General features: G+C 47.8%; 1 protein-coding gene across 1 annotated transcript in view; it reads right to left on the reverse strand.

Moving 5' to 3' along the window:
* Window positions 1–21411, reverse strand: part of LOC139405417 (MHC class II regulatory factor RFX1-like) — a 62065-nt gene that overhangs the window by 1055 nt on the left and 39599 nt on the right. The window contains exon 14 of the mRNA XM_071147740.1: window positions 594–805. Within this exon, the coding sequence (XP_071003841.1) occupies window positions 594–805 (212 nt within the window). The remainder of the gene's footprint in view (window positions 1–593; window positions 806–21411) is intronic.

Here is a 21411-nt window from a genome sequence, read left to right on the forward strand (position 1 = left end):
GGGGGGTAGAGAGAGACAGGTCTCTAATCACCATGGAACTGGGGGGGTAGAGACAGACAGGTCTCTAATCACCATGGAACTGGGGGGGGGGGGGGGGGGGTAGAGAGAGACAGGTATCTAATCACCATGGAACTGGGGGGGGTGGAGAGAGACAGGTCTCTAATCACCATGGAACTGGGGGGGTAGAGAGACAGGTCTCTAATCACCATGGAACTGGGGGGGTAGAGAGACAGGTCTCTAATCACCATGGAACTGGGGGGGGTAGAGAGAGACAGGTCTCTAATCACCATGGAACTGGGGGGGTAGAGAGAGACAAGTCTCTAATCACCATGGAACTGGGGGGGGGGGGGGGGGGGGGGGGGGTAGAGAGAGACAGGTATCTAATCACCATGGAACTGGGGGGGTGGAGAGAGACAGGTCTCTAATCACCATGGAACTGGGGGGTAGAGAGAGACAGGTCTCTAATCACCATGGAACTGGGGGGGTAGAGAGAGACAGGGAGGGGGGAGGGATAAGAAGAGGAGGGGAAACATTCAAATCAAAGAGCATTTGATGCTCACTTTCTCTGACTTCAAAACATCCTCTTCTCTCACCTGTAGAAGCTCCACCGCAGCAGGAAGAGCTTGGCAGCCTGAGGGAAGGCTGCTGGGCTGTGTGGGTAGGGCTTTAGGACCTGGGAGACCACGCCGTCCAGCCAGGCAGCCCACTGCTCCAGAGAGTTATGTTGTTGTAACGTCTGCTTGAAGTCCTGCTCCAACCTCTGGATCACACCATCCTCACAACCACACACCCACGATGCCTGTTCCTACAGGGGAGAGAGAGAAACAGGAGTATAGGATCACACCATCTTCACAACCACGACGCCTGTTCCTACAGGGGAGAGAGAGAGACAGGAGTATAGGATCACACCATCCTCACAACCACGACGCCTGTTCCTACAGGGGAGAGAGAGAGACAGGAGTATAGGATCACACCATCCTCACAACCACGACGCCTGTTCCTACAGGGGAGAGAGAGAGACAGGAGTATAGGATCACACCATCCTCACAACCACGACGCCTGTTCCTACAGGGGAGAGAGAGACAGGAGTATAGGATCACACCATCCTCACAACCACGATGCCTGTTCCTACAGGGGAGAGAGAGAGACAGGAGTATAGGATCACACCATCCTCACAACCACGACGCCTGTTCCTACAGGGGGGAGAGAGAGACAGGAGTATAGGATCACACCATCCTCACAACCACGACGCCTGTTCCTACAGGGGGGAGAGAGACAGGAGTATAGGATCACACCATCCTCACAACCACGACGCCTGTTCCTACAGGGGGGAGAGAGAGACAGGAGTATAGGATCACACCATCCTCACAACCACACACACACGACACCTGTTCCTACAGGGGGGAGAGAGAGACAGGAGTATAGGATCACACCATCCTCACAACCACCCACCCAGGACGCCTGTTCCTACAGGGGGGAGAGAGAGACAGGAGTATAGGATCACACCATCCTCACAACCACGACGCCTGTTCCTACAGGGTGGAGAGAGAGACAGGAGTATAGGATCACACCATCCTCACAACCACACACCCAGGACGCCTGTTCCTACAGGGGGGAGAGAGAGACAGGAGTATAGGATCACACCATCCTCACAACCACACACACGACACCTGTTCCTACAGGGGAGAGAGAGAGACAGGAGTATAGGATCACACCATCCTCACAACCACGACGCCTGTTCCTACAGGGGAGAGAGAGACAGGAGTATAGGATCACACCATCCTCACAACCACGACGCCTGTTCCTACAGGGGAGAGAGAGAGACAGGAGTATAGGATCACACCATCCTCACAACCACGACGCCTGTTCCTACAGGGGAGTGAGAGACAGGAGTATAGGATCACACCATCCTCACAACCACGACGCCTGTTCCTACAGGGGAGAGAGAGAGACAGGAGTATAGGGTGGAGAGAGAGAGAGACAGGATTATAGGTTGGAGAGAGAGAGAGACAGAGACAGAATTATAGGATGGAGAGAGAGGTAGTGGTTCGAAGGTATCCAGACAGAGAGAGGTAGTGGTTAGAAGGTATCCAGACAGAGAGAGAGAGGTAGTGGTTAGAATGTATCCAGACTGAGAGAGAGGTTGTGGTTAGAAGGTATCCAGACAGAGAGAGGTAGTGGTTAGAAGGTATCCAGACAGAGAGAGAGAGGTAGTGGTTAGAAGGTATCCAGACAGAGAGAGAGAGGTAGTGGTTAGAAGGTATCCAGACAGAGAGAGAGAGGTAGTGGTTAGAAGGTATCCAGACAGAGAGAGAGAGGTAGTGGTTTGAAGGTATCCAGACAGAGAGAGAGAGGTAGTGGTTAGAAGGTATCCAGACAGAGAGAGAGAGGTAGTGGTTAGAAGGTATCCAGACAGACAGAGAGAGAGAGAGAGGTAGTGGTTAGAAGGTATCCAGACAGACAGAGAGAGAGAGAGAGGTAGTGGTTAGAAGGTATCCAGACAGACAGAGAGAGGTAGTGGTTAGAAGGTATCCAGACAGAGAGAGAGAGGTAGTGGTTAGAAGGTATCCAGACAGAGAGAGAGAGGTAGTGGTTAGAAGGTATCCAGACAGAGAGAGAGAGGTAGTGGTTAGAAGGTATCCAGACAGAGAGAGAGAGGTAGTGGTTAGAAGGTATCCAGACAGAGAGAGAGAGGTAGTGGTTAGAAGGTATCCAGACAGAGAGAGAGAGGTAGTGGTTAGAAGGTATCCAGACAGAGAGAGGTAGTGGTTAGAAGGTATCCAGACAGAGAGAGAGAGAGAGGTAGTGGTTAGAAGGTATTCAGACAGAGAGAGAGAGGTAGTGGTTAGAAGGTATCCAGACAGAGAGAGAGAGGTAGTGGTTAGAAGGTATCCAGACAGAGAGAGGTAGTGGTTAGAAGGTATCCAGACAGAGAGAAAGAGAGAGGTAGTGGTTAGAAGGTATCCAGACAGAGAGAGAGAGGTAGTGGTTAGAAGGTATCCAGACAGAGAGAGAGGTAGTGGTTAGAAGGTATCCAGACAGAGAGAGGTAGTGGTTAGAAGGTATCCAGACAGAGAGAGACGTAGTTGTTAGAAGGTATCCAGACAGAGAGAGAGGTAGTGGTTAGAAGGTATCCAGACAGAGAGAGAGAGAGAGGTAGTGGTTAGAAGGTATCCAGACAGAGAGAGAGAGAGAGGTAGTGGTTAGAAGGTATCCAGACAGAGAGAGAGAGAGAGGTAGTGGTTAGAAGGTATCCAGACAGAGAGAGAGAGAGAGGTAGTGGTTAGAAGGTATCCAGACAGAGAGAGAGAGAGAGGTAGTGGTTAGAAGGTATCCAGACAGAGAGAGAGAGAGAGGTAGTGGTTAGAAGGTATCCAGACAGAGAGAGAGAGGTAGTGGTTAGAAGGTATCCAGACAGAGAGAGAGAGGTAGTGGTTAGAAGGTATCCAGACAGAGAGAGAGAGAGAGGTAGTGGTTAGAAGGTATCCAGAGAGAGAGAGAGAGGTAGTGGTTAGAAGGTATCCAGACAGAGAGAGAGAGGTAGTGGTTAGAAGGTATCCAGACAGAGAGAGAGAGAGAGGTAGTGGTTAGAAGGTATCCAGGCAGAGAGAGAGAGAGAGGTAGTGGTTAGAAGGTATCCAGACAGAGAGAGAGAGAGGTAGTGGTTAGAAGGTATCCAGACAGAGAGAGAGAGAGGTAGTGGTTAGAAAGTATCCAGACAGAGAGAGAGAGACAGGTAGTGGTTAGAAGGTATCCAGACAGAGAGAGAGAGGTAGTGGTTAGAAGGTATCCAGACAGAGAGAGAGAGGTAGTGGTTAGAAGGTATCCAGACAGAGAGAGAGGTAGTGGTTAGAAGGTATCCAGACAGAGAGAGAGGTAGTGGTTAGAAGGTATCCAGACAGAGAGAGAGAGGTAGTGGTTAGAAGGTATCCAGACAGAGAGAGAGAGGTAGTGGTTAGAAGGTATCCAGACAGAGAGAGGTAGTGGTTAGAAGGTATCCAGACAGAGAGAGGTAGTGGTTAGAAGGTATCCAGACAGAGAGAGAGAGGTAGTGGTTAGAAGGTATCCAGACAGAGAGAGAGAGGTAGTGGTTAGAAGGTATCCAGACAGAGAGAGAGAGGTAGTGGTTCGAAGGTATCCAGAGAGAGAGAGGTAGTGGTTAGAAGGTATCCAGACAGAGAGAGAGAGAGAGGTAGTGGTTAGAAGGTATCCAGACAGAGAGAGAGAGGTAGTGGTTACAAGGTATCCAGACAGAGAGAGAGAGAGAGGTAGTGGTTAGAAGGTATCCAGACAGAGAGAGAGAGGTAGTGGTTAGAAGGTATCCAGACAGAGAGAGAGAGGTAGTGGTTAGAAGGTATCCAGACAGAGAGAGAGAGGTAGTGGTTAGAAGGTATCCAGACAGAGAGAGGTAGTGGTTAGAAGGTATCCAGACAGAGAGAGGTAGTGGTTAGAAGGTATCCAGACAGAGAGAGAGGTAGTTGTTAGAAGGTATCCAGACAGAGAGAGAGAGGTAGTGGTTAGAAGGTATCCAGACAGAGAGAGAGAGGTAGTGGTTAGAAGGTATCCAGACAGAGAGAGAGAGGTAGTGGTTAGAAGGTATCCAGACAGAGAGAGAGAGGTAGTGGTTAGAAGGTATCCATACAGAGAGAGAGAGGTAGTGGTTAGAAGGTATCCAGACAGAGAGAGAGAGGTAGTGGTTAGAAGGTATCCAGACAGAGAGAGAGAGGTAGTGGTTAGAAGGTATCCAGACAGAGAGAGAGAGGTAGTGGTTAGAAGGTATCCAGACAGACAGAGAGAGAGAGAGAGGTAGTGGTTAGAAGGTATCCAGACAGACAGAGAGAGAGAGAGAGGTAGTGGTTAGAAGGTATCCAGACAGACAGAGAGAGGTAGTGGTTAGAAGGTATCCAGACAGAGAGAGAGAGGTAGTGGTTAGAAGGTATCCAGACAGAGAGAGAGAGGTAGTGGTTAGAAGGTATCCAGACAGAGAGAGAGAGGTAGTGGTTAGAAGGTATCCAGACAGAGAGAGAGAGGTAGTGGTTAGAAGGTATCCAGACAGAGAGAGAGAGGTAGTGGTTAGAAGGTATCCAGACAGAGAGAGAGAGGTAGTGGTTAGAAGGTATCCAGACAGAGAGAGAGAGGTAGTGGTTAGAAGGTATCCAGACAGAGAGAGAGAGAGAGGTAGTGGTTAGAAGGTATTCAGACAGAGAGAGAGAGGTAGTGGTTAGAAGGTATCCAGACAGAGAGAGAGAGGTAGTGGTTAGAAGGTATCCAGACAGAGAGAGGTAGTGGTTAGAAGGTATCCAGACAGAGAGAAAGAGAGAGGTAGTGGTTAGAAGGTATCCAGACAGAGAGAGAGAGGTAGTGGTTAGAAGGTATCCAGACAGAGAGAGAGAGGTAGTGGTTAGAAGGTATCCAGACAGAGAGAGAGAGGTAGTGGTTAGAAGGTATCCAGACAGAGAGAGAGGTAGTGGTTAGAAGGTATCCAGACAGAGAGAGAGGTAGTGGTTAGAAGGTATCCAGACAGAGAGAGGTAGTGGTTAGAAGGTATCCAGACAGAGAGAGACGTAGTTGTTAGAAGGTATCCAGACAGAGAGAGAGGTAGTGGTTAGAAGGTATCCAGACAGAGAGAGAGAGAGAGAGGTAGTGGTTAGAAGGTATCCAGACAGAGAGAGAGAGAGAGGTAGTGGTTAGAAGGTATCCAGACAGAGAGAGAGAGAGAGGTAGTGGTTAGAAGGTATCCAGACAGAGAGAGAGAGAGAGGTAGTGGTTAGAAGGTATCCAGACAGAGAGAGAGAGAGAGGTAGTGGTTAGAAGGTATCCAGACAGAGAGAGAGAGAGAGGTAGTGGTTAGAAGGTATCCAGGCAGAGAGAGAGAGAGAGGTAGTGGTTAGAAGGTATCCAGACAGAGAGAGAGAGAGGTAGTGGTTAGAAGGTATCCAGACAGAGAGAGAGAGAGGTAGTGGTTAGAAGGTATCCAGACAGAGAGAGAGAGACAGGTAGTGGTTAGAAGGTATCCAGACAGAGAGAGAGAGGTAGTGGTTAGAAGGTATCCAGACAGAGAGAGAGAGGTAGTGGTTAGAAGGTATCCAGACAGAGAGAGAGGTAGTGGTTAGAAGGTATCCAGACAGAGAGAGAGGTAGTGGTTAGAAGGTATCCAGACAGAGAGAGAGAGGTAGTGGTTAGAAGGTATCCAGACAGAGAGAGAGAGGTAGTGGTTAGAAGGTATCCAGACAGAGAGAGGTAGTGGTTAGAAGGTATCCAGACAGAGAGAGGTAGTGGTTAGAAGGTATCCAGACAGAGAGAGAGAGGTAGTGGTTAGAAGGTATCCAGACAGAGAGAGAGAGGTAGTGGTTAGAAGGTATCCAGACAGAGAGAGAGAGGTAGTGGTTCGAAGGTATCCAGAGAGAGAGAGGTAGTGGTTAGAAGGTATCCAGACAGAGAGAGAGAGAGAGGTAGTGGTTAGAAGGTATCCAGACAGAGAGAGAGAGGTAGTGGTTACAAGGTATCCAGACAGAGAGAGAGAGAGAGGTAGTGGTTAGAAGGTATCCAGACAGAGAGAGAGAGGTAGTGGTTAGAAGGTATCCAGACAGAGAGAGAGAGGTAGTGGTTAGAAGGTATCCAGACAGAGAGAGGTAGTGGTTAGAAGGTATACAGAGAGAGAGAGGTAGTGGTTAGAAGGTATCCAGACAGAGAGAGAGGTAGTTGTTAGAAGGTATCCAGACAGAGAGAGAGGTAGTTGTTAGAAGGTATCCAGACAGAGAGAGAGAGGTAGTGGTTAGAAGGTATCCAGACAGAGAGAGAGAGGTAGTGGTTAGAAGGTATCCAGACAGAGAGAGAGAGGTAGTGGTTAGAAGGTATCCAGACAGAGAGAGAGAGGTAGTGGTTAGAAGGTATCCATACAGAGAGAGAGAGGTAGTGGTTAGAAGGTATCCAGACAGAGAGAGAGAGGTAGTGGTTAGAAGGTATCCAGACAGAGAGAGAGAGGTAGTGGTTAGAAGGTATCCAGACAGAGAGAGAGAGGTAGTGGTTAGAAGGTATCCAGACAGACAGAGAGAGAGAGAGAGGTAGTGGTTAGAAGGTATCCAGACAGACAGAGAGAGAGAGAGAGGTAGTGGTTAGAAGGTATCCAGACAGACAGAGAGAGGTAGTGGTTAGAAGGTATCCAGACAGAGAGAGAGAGGTAGTGGTTAGAAGGTATCCAGACAGAGAGAGAGAGGTAGTGGTTAGAAGGTATCCAGACAGAGAGAGAGAGGTAGTGGTTAGAAGGTATCCAGACAGAGAGAGAGAGGTAGTGGTTAGAAGGTATCCAGACAGAGAGAGAGAGGTAGTGGTTAGAAGGTATCCAGACAGAGAGAGAGAGGTAGTGGTTAGAAGGTATCCAGACAGAGAGAGGTAGTGGTTAGAAGGTATCCAGACAGAGAGAGAGAGAGAGGTAGTGGTTAGAAGGTATTCAGACAGAGAGAGAGAGGTAGTGGTTAGAAGGTATCCAGACAGAGAGAGAGAGGTAGTGGTTAGAAGGTATCCAGACAGAGAGAGGTAGTGGTTAGAAGGTATCCAGACAGAGAGAAAGAGAGAGGTAGTGGTTAGAAGGTATCCAGACAGAGAGAGAGAGGTAGTGGTTAGAAGGTATCCAGACAGAGAGAGAGAGGTAGTGGTTAGAAGGTATCCAGACAGAGAGAGAGAGGTAGTGGTTAGAAGGTATCCAGACAGAGAGAGAGGTAGTGGTTAGAAGGTATCCAGACAGAGAGAGAGGTAGTGGTTAGAAGGTATCCAGACAGAGAGAGGTAGTGGTTAGAAGGTATCCAGACAGAGAGAGACGTAGTTGTTAGAAGGTATCCAGACAGAGAGAGAGGTAGTGGTTAGAAGGTATCCAGACAGAGAGAGAGAGAGAGGTAGTGGTTAGAAGGTATCCAGACAGAGAGAGAGAGAGAGGTAGTGGTTAGAAGGTATCCAGACAGAGAGAGAGAGGTAGTGGTTAGAAGGTATCCAGACAGAGAGAGAGAGAGAGGTAGTGGTTAGAAGGTATCCAGACAGAGAGAGAGAGAGAGGTAGTGGTTAGAAGGTATCCAGACAGAGAGAGAGAGAGAGGTAGTGGTTAGAAGGTATCCAGACAGAGAGAGAGAGGTAGTGGTTAGAAGGTATCCAGACAGAGAGAGAGAGGTAGTGGTTAGAAGGTATCCAGACAGAGAGAGAGAGAGAGGTAGTGGTTAGAAGGTATCCAGAGAGAGAGAGAGAGGTAGTGGTTAGAAGGTATCCAGACAGAGAGAGAGAGGTAGTGGTTAGAAGGTATCCAGACAGAGAGAGAGAGAGAGGTAGTGGTTAGAAGGTATCCAGACAGAGAGAGAGAGGTAGTGGTTAGAAGGTATCCAGGCAGAGAGAGAGAGAGAGGTAGTGGTTAGAAGGTATCCAGACAGAGAGAGAGAGAGGTAGTGGTTAGAAGGTATCCAGACAGAGAGAGAGAGAGAGGTAGTGGTTAGAAGGTATCCAGACAGAGAGAGAGAGGTAGTGGTTAGAAGGTATCCAGACAGAGAGAGAGAGGTAGTGGTTAGAAGGTATCCAGACAGAGAGAGAGGTAGTGGTTAGAAGGTATCCAGACAGAGAGAGAGAGGTAGTGGTTAGAAGGTATCCAGACAGAGAGAGAGAGGTAGTGGTTAGAAGGTATCCAGACAGAGAGAGGTAGTGGTTAGAAGGTATCCAGACAGAGAGAGGTAGTGGTTAGAAGGTATCCAGACAGAGAGAGAGAGGTAGTGGTTAGAAGGTATCCAGACAGAGAGAGAGAGGTAGTGGTTAGAAGGTATCCAGACAGAGAGAGAGAGGTAGTGGTTCGAAGGTATCCAGAGAGAGAGAGGTAGTGGTTAGAAGGTATCCAGACAGAGAGAGAGAGAGAGGTAGTGGTTAGAAGGTATCCAGACAGAGAGAGAGAGGTAGTGGTTACAAGGTATCCAGACAGAGAGAGAGAGAGAGGTAGTGGTTAGAAGGTATCCAGACAGAGAGAGAGAGGTAGTGGTTAGAAGGTATCCAGACAGAGAGAGAGAGGTAGTGGTTAGAAGGTATCCAGACAGAGAGAGAGAGGTAGTGGTTAGAAGGTATCCAGACAGAGAGAGGTAGTGGTTAGAAGGTATCCAGACAGAGAGAGGTAGTGGTTAGAAGGTATCCAGACAGAGAGAGAGGTAGTTGTTAGAAGGTATCCAGACAGAGAGAGAGAGGTAGTGGTTAGAAGGTATCCAGACAGAGAGAGAGAGGTAGTGGTTAGAAGGTATCCAGACAGAGAGAGAGAGGTAGTGGTTAGAAGGTATCCAGACAGAGAGAGAGAGGTAGTGGTTAGAAGGTATCCATACAGAGAGAGAGAGGTAGTGGTTAGAAGGTATCCAGACAGAGAGAGAGAGGTAGTGGTTAGAAGGTATCCAGACAGAGAGAGAGAGGTAGTGGTTAGAAGGTATCCAGACAGAGAGAGAGAGGTAGTGGTTAGAAGGTATCCAGACAGACAGAGAGAGAGAGAGAGGTAGTGGTTAGAAGGTATCCAGACAGACAGAGAGAGAGAGAGAGGTAGTGGTTAGAAGGTATCCAGACAGACAGAGAGAGGTAGTGGTTAGAAGGTATCCAGACAGAGAGAGAGAGGTAGTGGTTAGAAGGTATCCAGACAGAGAGAGAGAGGTAGTGGTTAGAAGGTATCCAGACAGAGAGAGAGAGGTAGTGGTTAGAAGGTATCCAGACAGAGAGAGAGAGGTAGTGGTTAGAAGGTATCCAGACAGAGAGAGAGAGGTAGTGGTTAGAAGGTATCCAGACAGAGAGAGAGAGGTAGTGGTTAGAAGGTATCCAGACAGAGAGAGGTAGTGGTTAGAAGGTATCCAGACAGAGAGAGAGAGAGAGAGGTAGTGGTTAGAAGGTATTCAGACAGAGAGAGAGAGGTAGTGGTTAGAAGGTATCCAGACAGAGAGAGAGAGGTAGTGGTTAGAAGGTATCCAGACAGAGAGAGGTAGTGGTTAGAAGGTATCCAGACAGAGAGAAAGAGAGAGGTAGTGGTTAGAAGGTATCCAGACAGAGAGAGAGAGGTAGTGGTTAGAAGGTATCCAGACAGAGAGAGAGAGGTAGTGGTTAGAAGGTATCCAGACAGAGAGAGAGAGGTAGTGGTTAGAAGGTATCCAGACAGAGAGAGAGAGGTAGTGGTTAGAAGGTATCCAGACAGAGAGAGAGGTAGTGGTTAGAAGGTATCCAGACAGAGAGAGGTAGTGGTTAGAAGGTATCCAGACAGAGAGAGACGTAGTTGTTAGAAGGTATCCAGACAGAGAGAGAGGTAGTGGTTAGAAGGTATCCAGACAGAGAGAGAGAGAGAGGTAGTGGTTAGAAGGTATCCAGACAGAGAGAGAGAGAGAGGTAGTGGTTAGAAGGTATCCAGACAGAGAGAGAGAGGTAGTGGTTAGAAGGTATCCAGACAGAGAGAGAGAGAGAGGTAGTGGTTAGAAGGTATCCAGACAGAGAGAGAGAGAGAGAGGTAGTGGTTAGAAGGTATCCAGACAGAGAGAGAGAGAGAGGTAGTGGTTAGAAGGTATCCAGACAGAGAGAGAGAGGTAGTGGTTAGAAGGTATCCAGACAGAGAGAGAGAGGTAGTGGTTAGAAGGTATCCAGACAGAGAGAGAGAGAGAGGTAGTGGTTAGAAGGTATCCAGACAGAGAGAGAGAGGTAGTGGTTAGAAGGTATCCAGGCAGAGAGAGAGAGAGAGGTAGTGGTTAGAAGGTATCCAGACAGAGAGAGAGAGAGGTAGTGGTTAGAAGGTATCCAGACAGAGAGAGAGAGAGAGAGGTAGTGGTTAGAAGGTATCCAGACAGAGAGAGAGAGGTAGTGGTTAGAAGGTATCCAGACAGAGAGAGAGAGGTAGTGGTTACAAGGTATCCAGACAGAGAGAGAGAGAGAGAGAGGTAGTGGTTAGAAGGTATCCAGACAGAGAGAGGTAGTGGTTAGAAGGTATCCAGACAGAGAGAGAGGTAGTGGTTAGAAGGTATCCAGACAGAGAGAGAGGTAGTGGTTAGAAGGTATCCAGACAGAGAGAGAGAGGTAGTGGTTAGAAGGTATCCAGACAGAGAGAGAGAGGTAGTGGTTAGAAGGTATCCAGACAGAGAGAGGTAGTGGTTAGAAGGTATCCAGACAGAGAGAGAGAGGTAGTGGTTAGAAGGTATCCAGACAGAGAGAGAGAGGTAGTGGTTAGAAGGTATCCAGACAGAGAGAGAGAGGTAGTGGTTAGAAGGTATCCAGACAGAGAGAGAGAGGTAGTGGTTAGAAGGTATCCAGAGAGAGAGAGGTAGTGGTTAGAAGGTATCCAGACAGAGAGAGAGAGAGAGGTAGTGGTTAGAAGGTATCCAGACAGAGAGAGAGAGGTAGTGGTTAGAAGGTATCCAGACAGAGAGAGAGAGAGAGGTAGTGGTTAGAAGGTATCCAGACAGAGAGAGAGAGGTAGTGGTTAGAAGGTATCCAGACAGAGAGAGAGAGGTAGTGGTTAGAAGGTATCCAGACAGAGAGAGAGAGGTAGTGGTTAGAAGGTATCCAGACAGAGAGAGGTAGTGGTTAGAAGGTATCCAGACAGAGAGAGGTAGTGGTTAGAAGGTATCCAGACAGAGAGAGAGAGGTAGTGGTTAGAAGGTATCCAGACACAGAGAGAGAGGTAGTGGTTAGAAGGTATCCAGACAGAGAGAGAGAGGTAGTGGTTAGAAGGTATCCAGACAGAGAGAGAGAGGTAGTGGTTAGAAGGTATCCAGACAGAGAGAGAGAGGTAGTGGTTAGAAGGTATCCATACAGAGAGAGAGAGGTAGTGGTTAGAAGGTATCCAGACAGAGAGAGAGAGGTAGTGGTTAGAAGGTATCCATACAGAGAGAGAGAGGTAGTGGTTAGAAGGTATCCAGACAGACAGAGAGAGAGAGAGGTAGTGGTTAGAAGGTATCCAGACAGAGAGAGAGAGGTAGTGGTTAGAAGGTATCCAGACAGAGAGAGAGAGGTAGTGGTTAGAAGGTATCCATACAGAGAGAGAGAGGTAGTGGTTAGAAGGTATCCAGACAGAGAGAGGTAGTGGTTAGAAGGTATCCAGACAGAGAGAAAGAGAGAGGTAGTGGTTAGAAGGTATCCAGACAGAGAGAGAGAGGTAGTGGTTAGAAGGTATCCAGACAGAGAGAGAGAGGTAGTGGTTAGAAGGTATCCAGACAGAGAGAGAGAGGTAGTGGTTAGAAGGTATCCAGACAGAGAGAGAGAGGTAGTGGTTAGAAGGTATCCAGACAGAGAGAGAGGTAGTGGTTAGAAGGTATCCAGACAGAGAGAGGTAGTGGTTAGAAGGTATCCAGACAGAGAGAGACGTAGTTGTTAGAAGGTATCCAGACAGAGAGAGAGGTAGTGGTTAGAAGGTATCCAGACAGAGAGAGAGAGAGAGGTAGTGGTTAGAAGGTATCCAGACAGAGAGAGAGAGAGAGGTAGTGGTTAGAAGGTATCCAGACAGAGAGAGAGAGGTAGTGGTTAGAAGGTATCCAGACAGAGAGAGAGAGAGAGGTAGTGGTTAGAAGGTATCCAGACAGAGAGAGAGAGAGAGAGGTAGTGGTTAGAAGGTATCCAGACAGAGAGAGAGAGAGAGGTAGTGGTTAGAAGGTATCCAGACAGAGAGAGAGAGGTAGTGGTTAGAAGGTATCCAGACAGAGAGAGAGAGGTAGTGGTTAGAAGGTATCCAGACAGAGAGAGAGAGAGAGGTAGTGGTTAGAAGGTATCCAGACAGAGAGAGAGAGGTAGTGGTTAGAAGGTATCCAGGCAGAGAGAGAGAGAGAGGTAGTGGTTAGAAGGTATCCAGACAGAGAGAGAGAGAGGTAGTGGTTAGAAGGTATCCAGACAGAGAGAGAGAGAGAGAGGTAGTGGTTAGAAGGTATCCAGACAGAGAGAGAGAGGTAGTGGTTAGAAGGTATCCAGACAGAGAGAGAGAGGTAGTGGTTACAAGGTATCCAGACAGAGAGAGAGAGAGAGGTAGTGGTTAGAAGGTATCCAGACAGAGAGAGGTAGTGGTTAGAAGGTATCCAGACAGAGAGAGAGGTAGTGGTTAGAAGGTATCCAGACAGAGAGAGAGGTAGTGCTTAGAAGGTATCCAGACAGAGAGAGAGAGGTAGTGGTTAGAAGGTATCCAGACAGAGAGAGAGAGGTAGTGGTTAGAAGGTATCCAGACAGAGAGAGGTAGTGGTTAGAAGGTATCCAGACAGAGAGAGAGAGGTAGTGGTTAGAAGGTATCCAGACAGAGAGAGAGAGGTAGTGGTTAGAAGGTATCCAGACAGAGAGAGAGAGGTAGTGGTTAGAAGGTATCCAGACAGAGAGAGAGAGGTAGTGGTTAGAAGGTATCCAGAGAGAGAGAGGTAGTGGTTAGAAGGTATCCAGACAGAGAGAGAGAGAGAGGTAGTGGTTAGAAGGTATCCAGACAGAGAGAGAGAGGTAGTGGTTAGAAGGTATCCAGACAGAGAGAGAGAGAGAGGTAGTGGTTAGAAGGTATCCAGACAGAGAGAGAGAGGTAGTGGTTAGAAGGTATCCAGACAGAGAGAGAGAGGTAGTGGTTAGAAGGTATCCAGACAGAGAGAGAGAGGTAGTGGTTAGAAGGTATCCAGACAGAGAGAGGTAGTGGTTAGAAGGTATCCAGACAGAGAGAGGTAGTGGTTAGAAGGTATCCAGACAGAGAGAGAGAGGTAGTGGTTAGAAGGTATCCAGACAGAGAGAGAGAGGTAGTGGTTAGAAGGTATCCAGACAGAGAGAGAGAGGTAGTGGTTAGAAGGTATCCAGACAGAGAGAGAGAGGTAGTGGTTAGAAGGTATCCAGACAGAGAGAGAGAGGTAGTGGTTAGAAGGTATCCATACAGAGAGAGAGAGGTAGTGGTTAGAAGGTATCCAGACAGAGAGAGAGAGGTAGTGGTTAGAAGGTATCCATACAGAGAGAGAGAGGTAGTGGTTAGAAGGTATCCAGACAGACAGAGAGAGAGAGAGGTAGTGGTTAGAAGGTATCCAGACAGAGAGAGAGAGGTAGTGGTTAGAAGGTATCCAGACAGAGAGAGAGAGGTAGTGGTTAGAAGGTATCCATACAGAGAGAGAGAGGTAGTGGTTAGAAGGTATCCAGACAGAGAGAGAGAGGTAGTGGTTAGAAGGTATCCATACAGAGAGAGAGAGGTAGTGGTTAGAAGGTATCCAGACAGACAGAGAGAGAGAGAGGTAGTGGTTAGAAGGTATCCAGACAGAGAGAGAGAGGTAGTGGTTAGAAGGTATCCAGACAGAGAGAGAGAGGTAGTGGTTAGAAGGTATCCATACAGAGAGAGAGAGGTAGTGGTTAGAAGGTATCCAGACAGAGAGAGAGAGGTAGTGGTTAGAAGGTATCCAGACAGAGAGAGAGAGGTAGTGGTTAGAAGGTATCCAGACAGACAGAGAGAGAGAGAGGTAGTGGTTAGAAGGTATCCAGACAGAGAGAGAGAGAGGTAGTGGTTAGAAGGTATCCAGACAGAGAGAGAGAGGTAGTGGTTAGAAGGTATCCAGAGAGAGAGAGAGAGGTAGTGGTTAGAAGGTATCCAGACAGAGAGAGAGAGGTAGTGGTTAGAAGGTATCCAGACAGAGAGAGTTAGTGGTTAGAAGGTATCCAGACAGACAGAGAGAGGTAGTGGTTAGAAGGTATCCAGACAGAGAGAGAGAGGTAGTGGTTAGAAGGTATCCAGACAGAGAGAGAGAGGTAGTGGTTAGAAGGTATCCAGACAGAGAGAGAGAGGTAGTGGTTAGAAGGTATCCAGACAGAGAGAGAGGTAGTGGTTAGAAGGTATCCAGACAGAGAGAGAGGTAGTGGTTAGAAGGTATCCAGACAGAGAGAGGTAGTGGTTAGAAGGTATCCAGACAGAGAGAGAGAGGTAGTGGTTAGAAGGTATCCAGACAGAGAGAGAGGTAGTGGTTAGAAGGTATCCAGACAGAGAGAGAGGTAGTGGTTAGAAGGTATCCAGACAGAGAGAGGTAGTGGTTAGAAGGTATCCAGACAGAGAGAGAGAGGTAGTGGTTAGAAGGTATCCAGACAGAGAGAGAGAGGTAGTGGTTAGAAGGTATCCAGACAGAGAGAGAGAGGTAGTGGTTAGAAGGTATCCAGACAGAGAGAGAGGTAGTGGTTAGAAGGTATCCAGACAGAGAGAGAGAGGTAGTGGTTAGAAGGTATCCAGACAGAGAGAGAGAGGTAGTGGTTAGAAGGTATCCAGACAGAGAGAGGTAGTGGTTAGAAGGTATCCAGACAGAGAGAGAGAGGTAGTGGTTAGAAGGTATCCAGACAGAGAGAGAGAGGTAGTGGTTAGAAGGTATCCAGACAGAGAGAGAGAGGTAGTGGTTAGAAGGTATCCAGACAGAGAGAGAGAGGTAGTGGTTAGAAGGTATCCAGAGAGAGAGAGGTAGTGGTTAGAAGGTATCCAGACAGAGAGAGAGAGAGAGGTAGTGGTTAGAAGGTATCCAGACAGAGAGAGAGAGGTAGTGGTTAGAAGGTATCCAGACAGAGAGAGAGAGAGAGGTAGTGGTTAGAAGGTATCCAGACAGAGAGAGAGAGGTAGTGGTTAGAAGGTATCCAGACAGAGAGAGAGAGGTAGTGGTTAGAAGGTATCCAGACAGAGAGAGAGAGGTAGTGGTTAGAAGGTATCCAGACAGAGAGAGGTAGTGGTTAGAAGGTATCCAGACAGAGAGAGGTAGTGGTTAGAAGGTATCCAGACAGAGAGAGAGAGGTAGTGGTTAGAAGGTATCCAGACAGAGAGAGAGAGGTAGTGGTTAGAAGGTATCCAGACAGAGAGAGAGAGGTAGTGGTTAGAAGGTATCCAGACAGAGAGAGAGAGGTAGTGGTTAGAAGGTATCCAGACAGAGAGAGAGAGGTAGTGGTTAGAAGGTATCCATACAGAGAGAGAGAGGTAGTGGTTAGAAGGTATCCAGACAGAGAGAGAGAGGTAGTGGTTAGAAGGTATCCATACAGAGAGAGAGAGGTAGTGGTTAGAAGGTATCCAGACAGACAGAGAGAGAGAGAGGTAGTGGTTAGAAGGTATCCAGACAGAGAGAGAGAGGTAGTGGTTAGAAGGTATCCAGACAGAGAGAGAGAGGTAGTGGTTAGAAGGTATCCATACAGAGAGAGAGAGGTAGTGGTTAGAAGGTATCCAGACAGAGAGAGAGAGGTAGTGGTTAGAAGGTATCCAGACAGAGAGAGAGAGAGAGGTAGTGGTTAGAAGGTATCCAGAGAGAGAGAGAGAGGTAGTGGTTAGAAGGTATCCAGACAGAGAGAGAGAGGTAGTGGTTAGAAGGTATCCAGACAGAGAGAGAGAGAGAGGTAGTGGTTAGAAGGTATCCAGACAGAGAGAGAGAGAGGTAGTGGTTAGAAGGTATCCAGACAGAGAGAGAGAGAGGTAGTGGTTAGAAGGTATCCAGACAGAGAGAGAGAGACAGGTAGTGGTTAGAAGGTATCCAGACAGAGAGAGAGAGGTAGTGGTTAGAAGGTATCCAGACAGAGAGAGAGAGGTAGTGGTTAGAAGGTATCCAGACAGAGAGAGAGGTAGTGGTTAGAAGGTATCCAGACAGAGAGAGAGGTAGTGGTTAGAAGGTATCCAGACAGAGAGAGAGAGGTAGTGGTTAGAAGGTATCCAGACAGAGAGAGAGAGGTAGTGGTTAGAAGGTATCCAGACAGAGAGAGAGAGGTAGTGGTTAGAAGGTATCCAGACAGAGAGAGAGAGAGAGGTAGTGGTTAGAAGGTATCCAGACAGAGAGAGAGAGGTAGTGGTTACAAGGTATCCAGACAGAGAGAGAGAGAGAGGTAGTGGTTAGAAGGTATCCAGACAGAGAGAGAGAGGTAGTGGTTAGAAGGTATCCAGACAGAGAGAGAGAGGTAGTGGTTAGAAGGTATCCAGACAGAGAGAGAGAGGTAGTGGTTAGAAGGTATCCAGACAGAGAGAGGTAGTGGTTAGAAGGTATCCAGACAGAGAGAGGTAGTGGTTAGAAGGTATCCAGACAGAGAGAGAGGTAGTTGTTAGAAGGTATCCAGACAGAGAGAGAGAGGTAGTGGTTAGAAGGTATCCAGACAGAGAGAGAGAGGTAGTGGTTAGAAGGTATCCAGACAGAGAGAGAGAGGTAGTGGTTAGAAGGTATCCAGACAGAGAGAGAGAGGTAGTGGTTAGAAGGTATCCATACAGAGAGAGAGAGGTAGTGGTTAGAAGGTATCCAGACAGAGAGAGAGAGGTAGTGGTTCGAAGGTATCCAGACAGAGAGAGAGAGGTAGTGGTTAGAAGGTATCCAGACAGAGAGAGAGAGAGAGGTAGTGGTTAGAAGGTATCCAGACAGAGAGAGAGAGGTAGTGGTTACAAGGTATCCAGACAGAGAGAGAGAGAGAGGTAGTGGTTAGAAGGTATCCAGACAGAGAGAGAGAGGTAGTGGTTAGAAGGTATCCAGACAGAGAGAGAGAGGTAGTGGTTAGAAGGTATCCAGACAGAGAGAGAGAGGTAGTGGTTAGAAGGTATCCAGACAGAGAGAGGTAGTGGTTAGAAGGTATCCAGACAGAGAGAGGTAGTGGTTAGAAGGTATCCAGACAGAGAGAGAGGTAGTTGTTAGAAGGTATCCAGACAGAGAGAGAGAGGTAGTGGTTAGAAGGTATCCAGACAGAGAGAGAGAGGTAGTGGTTAGAAGGTATCCAGACAGAGAGAGAGAGGTAGTGGTTAGAAGGTATCCAGACAGAGAGAGAGAGGTAGTGGTTAGAAGGTATCCATACAGAGAGAGAGAGGTAGTGGTTAGAAGGTATCCAGACAGAGAGAGAGAGGTAGTGGTTAGAAGGTATCCAGACAGAGAGAGAGAGGTAGTGGTTAGAAGGTATCCAGACAGAGAGAGAGAGGTAGTGGTTAGAAGGTATCCAGACAGACAGAGAGAGAGAGAGAGGTAGTGGTTAGAAGGTATCCAGACAGACAGAGAGAGAGAGAGAGGTAGTGGTTAGAAGGTATCCAGACAGACAGAGAGAGGTAGTGGTTAGAAGGTATCCAGACAGAGAGAGAGAGGTAGTGGTTAGAAGGTATCCAGACAGAGAGAGAGAGGTAGTGGTTAGAAGGTATCCAGACAGAGAGAGAGAGGTAGTGGTTAGAAGGTATCCAGACAGAGAGAGAGAGGTAGTGGTTAGAAGGTATCCAGACAGAGAGAGAGAGGTAGTGGTTAGAAGGTATCCAGACAGAGAGAGGTAGTGGTTAGAAGGTATCCAGACAGAGAGAGAGAGAGAGGTAGTGGTTAGAAGGTATTCAGACAGAGAGAGAGAGGTAGTGGTTAGAAGGTATCCAGACAGAGAGAGAGAGGTAGTGGTTAGAAGGTATCCAGACAGAGAGAGGTAGTGGTTAGAAGGTATCCAGACAGAGAGAAAGAGAGAGGTAGTGGTTAGAAGGTATCCAGACAGAGAGAGAGAGGTAGTGGTTAGAAGGTATCCAGACAGAGAGAGAGAGGTAGTGGTTAGAAGGTATCCAGACAGAGAGAGAGAGGTAGTGGTTAGAAGGTATCCAGACAGAGAGAGAGGTAGTGGTTAGAAGGTATCCAGACAGAGAGAGAGGTAGTGGTTAGAAGGTATCCAGACAGAGAGAGGTAGTGGTTAGAAGGTATCCAGACAGAGAGAGACGTAGTTGTTAGAAGGTATCCAGACAGAGAGAGAGGTAGTGGTTAGAAGGTATCCAGACAGAGAGAGAGAGAGAGGTAGTGGTTAGAAGGTATCCAGACAGAGAGAGAGAGAGAGGTAGTGGTTAGAAGGTATCCAGACAGAGAGAGAGAGGTAGTGGTTAGAAGGTATCCAGACAGAGAGAGAGAGAGAGGTAGTGGTTAGAAGGTATCCAGACAGAGAGAGAGAGAGAGGTAGTGGTTAGAAGGTATCCAGACAGAGAGAGAGAGAGAGGTAGTGGTTAGAAGGTATCCAGGCAGAGAGAGAGAGAGAGGTAGTGGTTAGAAGGTATCCAGACAGAGAGAGAGAGAGGTAGTGGTTAGAAGGTATCCAGACAGAGAGAGAGAGAGGTAGTGGTTAGAAGGTATCCAGACAGAGAGAGAGAGACAGGTAGTGGTTAGAAGGTATCCAGACAGAGAGAGAGAGGTAGTGGTTAGAAGGTATCCAGACAGAGAGAGAGGTAGTGGTTAGAAGGTATCCAGACAGAGAGAGAGGTAGTGGTTAGAAGGTATCCAGACAGAGAGAGAGAGGTAGTGGTTAGAAGGTATCCAGACAGAGAGAGAGAGGTAGTGGTTAGAAGGTATCCAGACAGAGAGAGGTAGTGGTTAGAAGGTATCCAGACAGAGAGAGGTAGTGGTTAGAAGGTATCCAGACAGAGAGAGAGAGGTAGTGGTTAGAAGGTATCCAGACAGAGAGAGAGAGGTAGTGGTTAGAAGGTATCCAGACAGAGAGAGAGAGGTAGTGGTTCGAAGGTATCCAGAGAGAGAGAGGTAGTGGTTAGAAGGTATCCAGACAGAGAGAGAGAGAGAGGTAGTGGTTAGAAGGTATCCAGACAGAGAGAGAGAGGTAGTGGTTACAAGGTATCCAGACAGAGAGAGAGAGAGAGGTAGTGGTTAGAAGGTATCCAGACAGAGAGAGAGGTAGTGGTTAGAAGGTATCCAGACAGAGAGAGAGGTAGTGGTTAGAAGGTATCCAGACAGAGAGAGGTAGTGGTTAGAAGGTATCCAGACAGAGAGAGAGAGGTAGTGGTTAGAAGGTATCCAGACAGAGAGAGAGAGGTAGTGGTTAGAAGGTATCCAGACAGAGAGAGAGAGGTAGTGGTTAGAAGGTATCCAGACAGAGAGAGGTAGTGGTTAGAAGGTATCCAGACAGAGAGAGGTAGTGGTTAGAAGGTATCCAGACAGAGAGAGAGGTAGTTGTTAGAAGGTATCCAGACAGAGAGAGAGGTAGTTGTTAGAAGGTATCCAGACAGAGAGAGAGAGGTAGTGGTTAGAAGGTATCCAGACAGAGAGAGAGAGGTAGTGGTTAGAAGGTATCCAGACAGAGAGAGAGAGGTAGAGGTTAGAAGGTATCCAGACAGAGAGAGAGAGGTAGTGGTTAGAAGGTATCCATACAGAGAGAGAGAGGTAGTGGTTAGAAGGTATCCAGACAGAGAGAGAGAGGTAGTGGTTAGAAGGTATCCAGACAGAGAGAGAGAGGTAGTGGTTAGAAGGTATCCAGACAGAGAGAGAGAGGTAGTGGTTAGAAGGTATCCAGACAGACAGAGAGAGAGAGAGAGGTAGTGGTTAGAAGGTATCCAGACAGACAGAGAGAGAGAGAGAGGTAGTGGTTAGAAGGTATCCAGACAGACAGAGAGAGGTAGTGGTTAGAAGGTATCCAGACAGAGAGAGAGAGGTAGTGGTTAGAAGGTATCCAGACAGAGAGAGAGAGGTAGTGGTTAGAAGGTATCCAGACAGAGAGAGAGAGGTAGTGGTTAGAAGGTATCCAGACAGAGAGAGAGAGGTAGTGGTTAGAAGGTATCCAGACAGAGAGAGAGAGGTAGTGGTTAGAAGGTATCCAGACAGAGAGAGAGAGGTAGTGGTTAGAAGGTATCCAGACAGAGAGAGAGAGGTAGTGGTTAGAAGGTATCCAGACAGAGAGAGGTAGTGGTTAGAAGGTATCCAGACAGAGAGAGAGAGAGAGGTAGTGGTTAGAAGGTATTCAGACAGAGAGAGAGAGGTAGTGGTTAGAAGGTATCCAGACAGAGAGAGAGAGGTAGTGGTTAGAAGGTATCCAGACAGAGAGAGGTAGTGGTTAGAAGGTATCCAGACAGAGAGAAAGAGAGAGGTAGTGGTTAGAAGGTATCCAGACAGAGAGAGAGAGGTAGTGGTTAGAAGGTATCCAGACAGAGAGAGAGAGGTAGTGGTTAGAAGGTATCCAGACAGAGAGAGAGAGGTAGTGGTTAGAAGGTATCCAGACAGAGAGAGAGGTAGTGGTTAGAAGGTATCCAGACAGAGAGAGAGGTAGTGGTTAGAAGGTATCCAGACAGAGAGAGGTAGTGGTTAGAAGGTATCCAGACAGAGAGAGACGTAGTTGTTAGAAGGTATCCAGACAGAGAGAGAGGTAGTGGTTAGAAGGTATCCAGACAGAGAGAGAGAGAGAGGTAGTGGTTAGAAGGTATCCAGACAGAGAGAGAGAGAGAGGTAGTGGTTAGAAGGTATCCAGACAGAGAGAGAGAGGTAGTGGTTAGAAGGTATCCAGACAGAGAGAGAGAGAGAGGTAGTGGTTAGAAGGTATCCAGACAGAGAGAGAGAGAGAGGTAGTGGTTAGAAGGTATCCAGACAGAGAGAGAGAGAGAGGTAGTGGTTAGAAGGTATCCAGACAGAGAGAGAGAGGTAGTGGTTAGAAGGTATCCAGACAGAGAGAGAGAGGTAGTGGTTAGAAGGTATCCAGACAGAGAGAGAGAGAGAGGTAGTGGTT

The sequence above is a fragment of the Oncorhynchus clarkii genome, unplaced genomic scaffold (assembly GCF_045791955.1).
Source record: "Oncorhynchus clarkii lewisi isolate Uvic-CL-2024 unplaced genomic scaffold, UVic_Ocla_1.0 unplaced_contig_11936_pilon_pilon, whole genome shotgun sequence".
NCBI lineage: Eukaryota > Metazoa > Chordata > Actinopteri > Salmoniformes > Salmonidae > Oncorhynchus > Oncorhynchus clarkii.